Source organism: Drosophila hydei, unplaced genomic scaffold (genome assembly GCF_003285905.1).
Source record: "Drosophila hydei strain 15085-1641.00,03,60 unplaced genomic scaffold, DhydRS2 tig00008139-arrow-pilon, whole genome shotgun sequence".
Classification (NCBI taxonomy): domain Eukaryota; kingdom Metazoa; phylum Arthropoda; class Insecta; order Diptera; family Drosophilidae; genus Drosophila; species Drosophila hydei.
Window position 1 is genome coordinate 2,669,360 of NW_022045847.1, and position 9,722 is coordinate 2,679,081.

The following is a 9,722-nucleotide window of genomic DNA, read 5'->3' on the forward strand; positions in this document are numbered from 1 at the left end:
GGTTAGAATAACTGCTATAAAAATTAATAGATTGAATCAAAATTTCGCATAAGTTGAAAATAAATTTTGCACATACCGCAACCCATGTAACACCGTTAAAAGTCTAATTGTAGTGTTTGCAACAACAAGACTCACCCACTATAAAAAACTTTGTGATTTTGGCAACCCGGCATTGCCTTTTTATTGTTCTCCTCTTTTCTAAGCGGCTTCGTCGCGTGTAGATTGTGAAAATTGTGTGTTTTCAATATCGTGCGAAAACTACAAATCGAAATGGCTGCAGACCAGGCACAGTTCCAACAGCTCCTCAACTCCTTGTTGTCCATGGACAATGAAGTTCGGAAACAGGCCGAGGTAAGCCCACAAAGCGCCAGCTGCAAATTTGTTCAGATAACTGCGCAATATTGAAATGTGCGTTGCATTTAGTACGCTGATCAATATTTAGGATAACAACACTGGACGGCTGCTTTGTATTTATCATCTATCAAATTCTACAGGCTAAATTTTGGTATATTGGGCTTTTCCTGAATCATCGCCGTTGTGAATTCTATTTGAAAAGCGCACAAAACGTGTTTTTGCTCTCTCTTTTAGCTACGACATTCACATGTCGTTCGCATTTCAGCGACTGTTGCTGTCTGCTTGTATGTATGTGTGTGTGCAAAGCGAAAAGACAATTTGTACAATTTGTATGAAGCCATAATATATAATATGTATTTTTTTGACATTTTTTTTTGGGGTGCCAGCGCCTTAAAATGAATTCGTACATAGACACGCATGCAAAACGGAAACAAAGCGCAGGTGCAAATCAGTTTTTGTTATTGCTATAGATGACGCATGGTATGAAATAGAATCTAATTGATTTGCAGTTATTGTTGCTAGTTTCAATTAAACACTTGCTGATAGAGCCGACAGCCTACCTGCATTACAGCTGTTGACCTTGGTGCCGCCCACGCTACACGCTACCTAGTTCTGCAACTGTTCGATGCCCAACGGACACATTCATAGATATATATATGTATATACAAGCAAAAATTGCACATGTAAAGAGCTTGAATTGCAAGGATAACAGATGGTCGAAACTATTACATATCATTTGATGTAATAATCAGATCGGAGTATTTTCATTTGCTATAAACTGAAACAGGTATTTTCTTGTTTGTAAACTAATAAGTTTATTTTATTTTGAGGAATTTATGTCGAGGAATTCGTTAACAGAGATTTAAACGCATTAACACAGAGAAAGAGTAATAATGTAAAAAATGTTAATTAACAGTTTATCCAGCAAATGCAAAATAATGAGTTGCTGGTATTACTGCATAGAAAGATGTTTCTTGAAAGAGAGAAATTTAAGAGGTAGCAACACTTAATTTCAGTTGTTAAATATTTTCAAAAAGGCGATTTTTTTTGTATACGTGTTATATATTTAATTTATTTAAATTTTATTTATATTAATAATTATTTAATTATATTTATTCTTATTTTTTTAATACCAAATTAAAATTATTTAAATATTTACAGCAAAAATTAAAAAGATCCTCATTATGATTATGTTATTCAGAGAATGTTTTTTGCGTATATTTTGTCATCTAGGATGCGTATAACAATTTGTCGCGCGAGTTGAAGGTAACACACCTGCTGGGCAACATTCACAATGGCCAACAATCTGAGGAAGCTCGTCAAATGGCCGCCGTTTTGCTGCGTCGTCTCTTCACATCCGATTTTATGGAGTTTTACAAAGAGGTAATTGAATTAAATGAATAACCAAATATTAATCTGGAATGCTTTGCTTTAATAAAAACGAAATATCTTGCAGCTACCTATTGACTCGCAAAATCAGCTGTTGCAACAGATTCTGATGGCCGTGCAACAGGATGTGACGCCGCAATTGCGTCGCAAAATTTGCGAGGTAATTGCCGAGGTGGCACGAAATTTAATCGACGAGGATGGCAACAATCAGTGGCCGGATATTCTTCAATTTCTGTTCCAATGCGCCAATTCACCCACACCGCAGCTGCAGGAGTCGGCACTGCGCATCTTTAGTAGTGTGCCCTCAATCTTTGGTAATCAGGAGACACAATACATTGATCTAATTAAGCAGATGCTGGCCAAGAGCATGGAGAACACTGGCGACGCCGAAGTACGTGTACAGGCTGTCCGAGCCATTGGCGCCTTTATACTCTATCATGATAAGGAAAAAGAGGTAACCATATACAAGCACTTTGCTGACTTACTGCCCCGTATGATTGTCATCACGGGCGAAACGATTGAAGGACAGGACGACCAGAGTTTGCTCAAGCTGCTTATTGATATGACCGAGAATTGTCCGAAGTATCTGCGACCACAGTTGGAGTACATATTTGAAATGTGCATGAAGGTGTTTAGCTCGCAGGACTTTGAAGATAGCTGGCGTCATTTGGTGTTGGAGGTGATGGTTTCCCTGGCAGAAAATGCGCCCGCAATGGTGCGAAAGCGTGCAGAAAAATATATTGTTGCACTCATTCCGCTTGTGCTGCAAATGATGACGGATCTGGATGAGGATGAGGATTGGGCAACGGCCGATGTTGTCAATGAAGATGATCATAGTGATAATAATGTTATTGCTGAATCTTCGCTGGATCGATTGGCATGCGGCTTGGGTGGTAAAATGGTTTTGCCCCATGTTATGAACGCTTTACCTGGCATGTTAAATCATGCCGATTGGAAGCATCGTTTTGCTGCTCTAATGGCAATATCCGCTATTGGCGAGGGCTGTCATAAGCAAATGGAAACCATACTGGATCAGGTTATGTCTGGTGTGCTTAACTATCTGCGGGATCCCCATCCACGCGTGCGTTATGCTGCTTGCAATGCAATCGGACAAATGTCCACAGACTTCGCGCCCACATTTGAGAAGAAGTTCCATGAGCAGGTGAAAGATACACCAACTAGAAATATTTTATATTTAAACTAATTGCATTTTACCTCTAACTAGGTGGTCCCTGGCTTGCTCTTGTTGCTTGAAGATGAGCAAAATCCACGGGTGCAGGCTCATGCTGGCGCCGCTTTGGTCAATTTTAGTGAGGATTGTCCCAAAAATATATTGACACGCTATCTGGACGCCATCATGGCCAAGCTGGAGCACATTCTGAATTCCAAGTTTAAAGAGCTTGTCGAAAAGGGCAACAAACTAGTGTTGGAGCAGGTGGTGACCACCATAGCATCAGTGGCAGATACGTGTGAGCATGAGTTTGTCGCTTATTACGACCGATTGATGCCCTGCCTCAAGTTCATAATTCAGAATGCTAACTCTGAGGATTTGCGTATGCTGCGTGGCAAAACAATTGAGTGTGTGAGTCTTATTGGGCTCGCGGTAGGTCGTGAGAAATTCATTGCAGACGCCGGCGAAGTTATGGACATGCTGTTAAAGACCCATACCGAAGGCGATTTGCCCGATGATGATCCGCAGACATCTTACTTGATAACCGCGTGGGCGCGCATGTGTAAGATATTGGGCAAACAATTTGAGCAGTACTTGCCGCTCGTTATGGGTCCAGTGATGCGTACCGCGGGCATGAAGCCAGAGGTGGCCTTGCTGGATAACGATGAGGTGGAGGATATTGAAGGCGATGTGGAATGGTCGTTTATTACACTAGGAGAACAGCAAAATTTTGCGATACGCACTGCTGGAATGGAGGATAAAGCTTCTGCTTGCGAGATGCTCGTTTGTTATGCACGTGAATTGAAGGAGGGCTTTGCCGAATATGCTGAGGAGGTCCTTCGTCTAATGTTGCCGCTGCTCAAGTTCTATTTTCATGATGGTGTGCGTTCAGCTGCTGCTGAATCATTGCCCTATTTGCTCGATTGCGCTAAAATTAAGGGTCCTAACTATTTGGAGGGCATGTGGCTTTATATTTGCCCGGAATTGATTAAGGTAATCAATACGGAACCGGAACCTGATGTACAATCCGAACTACTCAATTCGCTGGCCAAGTGCATTGAAACTCTCGGTCCTAACTGTCTTAATGAGGAAGCCATGAAGCAGGTGCTCGAGATAATCAATAAATATGTTCTCGAGCATTTTGAGCGCGCCGATAAGCGTTTGGCCGCCCGCAATGAAGAAGATTACGATGATGGCGTTGAGGAAGAGCTAGCTGAACAGGATGATACCGATATCTATATACTGTCTAAGGTGGTGGACATCATACACGCTCTCTTCCTAACCAACAAGGCGCAATTTCTGCCCGCCTTTGACCAAGTTGCACCGCATTTCGTCAAACTTCTGGATCCCAATCGTCCGTTCGCCGATCGTCAATGGGGCGTATGCGTATTCGATGATCTAATTGGTATTGTTATATATATTCACTATTTATGTAAGAGTCTAACTGGTTTTTGTTTCTATGTTACATCTAGAATTCTGTGGACCCGCTTGCACACCGTATCAGCAAATCTTTACACCTGCCTTGCTCCAATATGTGCTTGATAAATCGCCGGATGTACGCCAAGCCGCTGCCTATGGCTGTGGCGTTTTGGGTCAATTTGGGGGAGACCAGTTTGCCCATACCTGTGCACAGATCATTCCGTTGTTGGTACAGATGATCAATGATCCGCGGGCACGCGAAATTGAGAATATAAATGCTACGGAGAATGCTATTTCAGCATTTGCCAAAATACTTAAATACAATAAGTCAGCATTGACCAATTTGGATGAGCTAATAGCCGTTTGGTTCTCGTGGCTACCCATTTCTGAAGATCCCGAAGAAGCTGTCCACATTTATGGATATCTCTGCGATCTAATTGAGGGAAATCATCCAGCTATTTTGGGCGCAAACAATTGTAATCTGCCACGCATCGTTTCCATCATTGCAGACTCCTTTTGCAGAAACGTTTTGGAAGCAAAGAGCGCACCTGGTACCCGCATGCTAACCATTGTTAAGCAAATCGAATCCAATCCGGATGTTATGCAGGCCTGTGCCAGCACTTTGAGTCCCGAGCAGCAGCAGGCGTTGCAGGATGCCTATCGGGAGTTGGCTAGTGTACCATCTACCTAAAAAACCAAGTGGAAAAAGGGCTGCAACTTTCAAAAGCTCCAGCGCAGCTCATTAAATGAAAATATATTAAACAAAAAAAGCAAAAAAAACTAGGATTTCTAAAAACATATACTTAAATTCGAAGATTCAAAGTGTTAACTAAAAAGTATAAGAAAAGCGGAAAACCATTTTATCGTTATTTCTCAAAAATTGTGAGAAAATTTCCAAATGTCATAAGAAAATATACATCAGTTCTATATAATGAGATGTGCTAGGTCTATATATGCATTACTTTACATATATACGTGTGTATATATATTGTGATTTCAATTAAAACTCGTCTCCCGCTCTCGCAAGAGAGCGCCTTTGGAAGGAAACCCAAGCAAAAAAATAAAGTAGAAGTCTGCGTCTCATAAGAATTTGATATGTTGAATCACAAATTGTTCATCAAAATCTAATAGATTATTTTCGTTATAAAGTATGAAAACGTTTTCATATGTTACATATGTGAGGTACACATATATATAAATATATATTATATATTATGGCCACCTGCTTTCGCCAGTCCCCAAATCGTCCTTCGAAGGATGTGTCAATCATCCAAAAACGAACGAAATTTGTAAAATTTAACATTTAAAAATGTGTATTTTAAATTAATAAAATAAAAAACGAGAGAAAATTATTTGAATTATCGGATGCGGTATATGGGAAAAGGAATAAATAAATTAATTTTGAAAATTAGGGATAAGTCCAGCTGAGAAGACATCTTTTCAATTTAAATCGGAAGGAAACATTTAAAATACCTTTTCTGAAGATTTTCTAAGAGAAATTAAACTTAGAAAATATTTAAAGAAGCTTAGCTTAAAGTTTATTGCCTAGCTTAAAAATGCAATTTTGAAATGTTCCGTCAGTTATTTGGGTCCATTACAAAGACTCCGAATGCGCTACGTAACGACGACATGACGACATTGTCGTACGACAGATTGCTGTACAGCATGTTGGAACGTGTAAGGCGCTTACAGTAATCAGAACAGGAACAGAAACCAAAGCGCAACTGAACGAAACATTCGCCTTATATTATTGAATTTATTATGCGTCCTTAATGATGTGATTAATAAAAGCAGCAGCAGCAATGGCAATCTACACAGATAAGGTATGCAACAGCAGAATTGTTAATTAAAATACAAAATTCGAAAACAATACGTGCCTGAGTATTTTTAGCTCATGAATTGTTGACAGCAAAGCTCGCAGAGTATCCCAACTCTCTCACTTATTGGAAAGCACTCAGGTGCGAGCACGAACGCGAAAAGAGTAAAAGTAAGTTGGGTACAACAAGTGTGATAGGTACAGATGTCATCATTCTCGCCGCTTAAGTGTAATGTCATTTGTGAACGTCATAGAATTATCAAGCATTCAGCCATCGTGTGACGCACTGAGATTCCTAGTAGCTTAGTATTATTTCATCTTTTGCAAAGCATCCAGCATAGTCGCGAAATTGTTAAAAACATTGTTACAGTGTTCTCCAGAAATGTAAAACTTGATAACTGAAAAAAAAAAACAATTAGTATGGACATAACACACTACATTTATGTTTTGCAGATGCATATGTTAAATTGTTACCGTTGTATTTCTTTATTGCTTCAGTTATATAACGGGAGATCACTGTAGATAAGCAATAATTTAATCGGCGTCGATTGCAACTCAACACTATCGATAAATACAACATATTCTGCTGGTTCTGTGCGCCATGTCTACAGAAACGGAATTCTTGGATGCTTATGAGAGAATTAAGCTCTCCTATGAAGCAGCCATGAGGCAGGTGGAAGTGGCTACGAGCTGTAAGGAATCGGAATCGGTGGCGGAGGCAATCGTTGCTCATGAGCAGGCGCTGCTGATGATTGAGGAAACGTTTAGCTTACCAGTCGGGCTGCCGGATGAGATCGATGCAGTGCAGCAGCAATGGAACGATGCTTGCGTGATTATTCAAAAGTTAAAGACAACCAAGATGGATCTGAGCTATCGATTAAAGGTCTTGAGGATAAGTCAGTTGCCTATTGATGTCAGCGCTACAGAACCGAAGGAAGAGGAGCAACCAGATGGATCATCCACGAGCAAGCGACCTCTGCTCGTTGAGAATCCGAATACCTTCTATGACATAGGCTATCCGAATGGGAAGCCGAGGACCTACCAGGAACTGGCAACCGGATTGCGTGAGCTGTTGGCGAGTCATGACTCACAGGCGCAGCTGGACGAGCTGTTTCAAGCGCAAGTGAAGCTCTACAGGATTGAGTCCTGCGGCCAGGTGACCACGCTGACAGGCAACACGAAAATGTCGCTGATCATGTGCACCGTGGCCGGCAAATGGGCACATTTGAACGCCAGCTATTTCATACAGTGCGATATGGAACAGCAGGTGGATATTAAGGAGGCGGGCATGTCTGTCTGGCTATATCCGCTTATTCCTAATGTAACCAATTGTTATTGCACCGAATATGGCGCCTTCATTTTTCCGGACATGGAAGCCGAGCAGTCAGGCAATGCTTTTGGCATAATGTTGGTCAAGCCACAGTCTCCACTCAGCACTAGTGCCGGGGAGACGGAGGACGAGCAAATGGCGGACCTACAGCAATTCATGTTAGATCTGCTCGAGGCAGTGCTGGCGGATACTGTGCAGCAACTGCAATCCCCGCGCAGCCAACGTGCTGCATCCACTGCCTCTGAGCAGGTGTCTAAGCACGTTGTCAGCGCAGCGGATTTCATAGCGCGCAATCTGGTGAAGGGAGCCGAGAAAACGGGTGGATATATGTTTAGAGCAACGCCGTATCTCATATCCAAGATGAAACCAGCGCTAGCCGATGAAGAGACTCATGTGCCCAGCTCAGTGCAGACAGGCGTGGAGGTGGCACAAAAGGTGACGCAGGCAGCGGCTGGCTTGACGGGTTGGATAGCCGGTAAGGTGGGCACAGCTGCCGTTGCAGTCGGCGGATACTTAGCGCCGCATGTCCAGAGCCAGGGATCGAGGCTATTGCAAAAGAGCTTGGGCTATGACAGCAGTTATGCTGATAGCACAATGGAAGGCGCAATGACTATTGCGGCTGGTGCAGTGGAAGGTTTTACCACAGTGTTCGATGGCTTTGAAAAGTCGGCAAAGATTTTGGGGAACAGCTTGAGCGAAAATTCCGTTAAAATCATTGAGCACAAGTAAGTTTTCGCATAATCTCTTAAGGTTTTTATATTCAGGTTTGTCTCTCTCAGATACGGCACCTCAGCGGGAAACTTGGCCTGCGGCACTTTTGATACGGTGGGCAATGCCTTTATCATTAGCCAAAATGTTAACTATATAACGCCCAAGGGTCTGGCCAAAAAGTTGGTTAAGAAAACTGGCGAAGCGGTTGTTGTGGATCATAAGCGTGATTTGCGTCGTTCAGAATCTCATTATATAAATGCGGGCGCCTTATATCCTGATTTAAGAGCGCTAAAGAATTGATATATATATATTAAATATATACATATATATATTATGTTCTATATAAAATATTGATATTAACATGCAATCTCTGTTAGTAAAATAAATTTCGAATTATGCTTATGCTTTCCGAAGTATTTCTTATTGATATTAATTTAATAAAAAACAATTAAAATTGAATTTTAAATGTAGCGCTCGAGTTATATAGCAGCCAGCACCTAATACTGACGGCTTAAGTGCTCAAGCTTAAAATTACCAGCGAATACAATGTTGCGCACTTAACAGTAAAGTAACAGAGTTTTCCCAATCGTGGAACATATATATAATCAAACGGTTATACTAGCGGTTAACAGAATGCTGTTAATGACTTTGTTATTTTCAGTTTTGTCGTCGAAGTGTTCGGTCGGTGCTGTCGTTCGTGCGGTTTGTAAAGTATTTTTTAAATTAGAGTGAATCCATTTTCGATATTGTGGCTGCACAACTATTTAATAATTTGCCCTCGCATATGAATGTAAGAAACATAAGCATGGCGCGCGTGTGTTTGTAATTTAATTATACTTTTGTCTATTCGACTTTTACACAGTTACACGCACACTACAATGCATTGCAATACATGCATTGGCAATTGTTGCTTGTTTTTGGCGTGACTCTAATTATAAAACATAAATTACTTATATGTATATAAATATTAAATATTATTAAGCTGACGAGTGCTATGGAAATATTGTTATTAACGCGCAGCTTTCATATAATGATTATGTGTGTGTGTGAGTTTGAGCTTGTATGGATGTATGGATGAATGAGGGCGTGAGTGTGTGTGTTTGTGTGGATGTGTACAGAGTTCCGTATTATTTTCAGTTTGCTCTTTACACGTTTGAAATCACAACTGTCAATTTTAAGTGAATATTAATACAAATATGTGCAAATATACAGCAAAATGTGGCACTTCTTAAATTACATAGTCTGCTCAAACTTAATACCAGTTTTAAAAAATCTACAAGAGCAACAACAATGGCCAGCAACAGCCATAAACGGTGAACAACAACAGTTCTAATCGCGCGCACACATGTACACACATACACGCAGACTCACACACTGACACTAATGTACGCACACACAGGCACGTATACACACGCACACATAGATACAGGAACACATACAGACACAGACAGGCTAGCGCAACTAAAACGTGTTTGTGTTTCACTTGGTTCATTGCTGCTGCTGCTGCTTACCTGTGTTTGTACGTATGTTGT

At 41.0% G+C, this 9,722-nt stretch overlaps 2 protein-coding genes across 2 annotated transcripts; both read left to right on the forward strand.

The window, feature by feature from the left end:
- The first annotated feature begins 5 nt into the window (after window positions 1–5).
- LOC111600858 (importin-5) lies at window positions 6–5,115 on the forward strand. Its single transcript, XM_023317177.2, has 5 exons — window positions 6–351; window positions 1,588–1,737; window positions 1,811–2,905; window positions 2,969–4,319; window positions 4,387–5,115. Exons 1-5 carry the CDS (start codon window positions 271–273, stop codon window positions 5,022–5,024), a joined length of 3,315 nt encoding a protein of 1,104 aa, XP_023172945.1. The 5' UTR covers window positions 6–270; the 3' UTR covers window positions 5,025–5,115.
- An 893-nt stretch (window positions 5,116–6,008) lies between these two features.
- LOC111600834 (protein spartin) lies at window positions 6,009–8,490 on the forward strand. The gene is made up of 4 exons (XM_023317138.2): window positions 6,009–6,156; window positions 6,225–6,320; window positions 6,648–8,204; window positions 8,259–8,490. Exons 3-4 carry the CDS (start codon window positions 6,751–6,753, stop codon window positions 8,488–8,490), a joined length of 1,686 nt encoding a protein of 561 aa, XP_023172906.2. The 5' UTR covers window positions 6,009–6,156; window positions 6,225–6,320; window positions 6,648–6,750.
- The last annotated feature ends 1,232 nt before the right edge of the window (window positions 8,491–9,722 follow it).

What these genes read in the sequence shown, in the direction of transcription:
- LOC111600858 (XM_023317177.2), top strand. Translation starts at nt 271, where the DNA reads ATGGCTGCAGACCAGGCACAGTTCCAACAGCTCCTCAACTCCTTGTTG. An exon ending in AAGTTCGGAAACAGGCCGAG is followed by an intron (nt 352 to 1,587) that starts GTAAGCCCACAA and finishes TTTGTCATCTAG; the next exon opens with GATGCGTATAACAATTTGTC. An exon ending in TTATGGAGTTTTACAAAGAG is followed by an intron (nt 1,738 to 1,810) that starts GTAATTGAATTA and finishes AATATCTTGCAG; the next exon opens with CTACCTATTGACTCGCAAAA.
- LOC111600834 (XM_023317138.2), top strand. Translation starts at nt 6,751, where the DNA reads ATGTCTACAGAAACGGAATTCTTGGATGCTTATGAGAGAATTAAGCTC. An exon ending in GTTAAAATCATTGAGCACAA is followed by an intron (nt 8,205 to 8,258) that starts GTAAGTTTTCGC and finishes TGTCTCTCTCAG; the next exon opens with ATACGGCACCTCAGCGGGAA.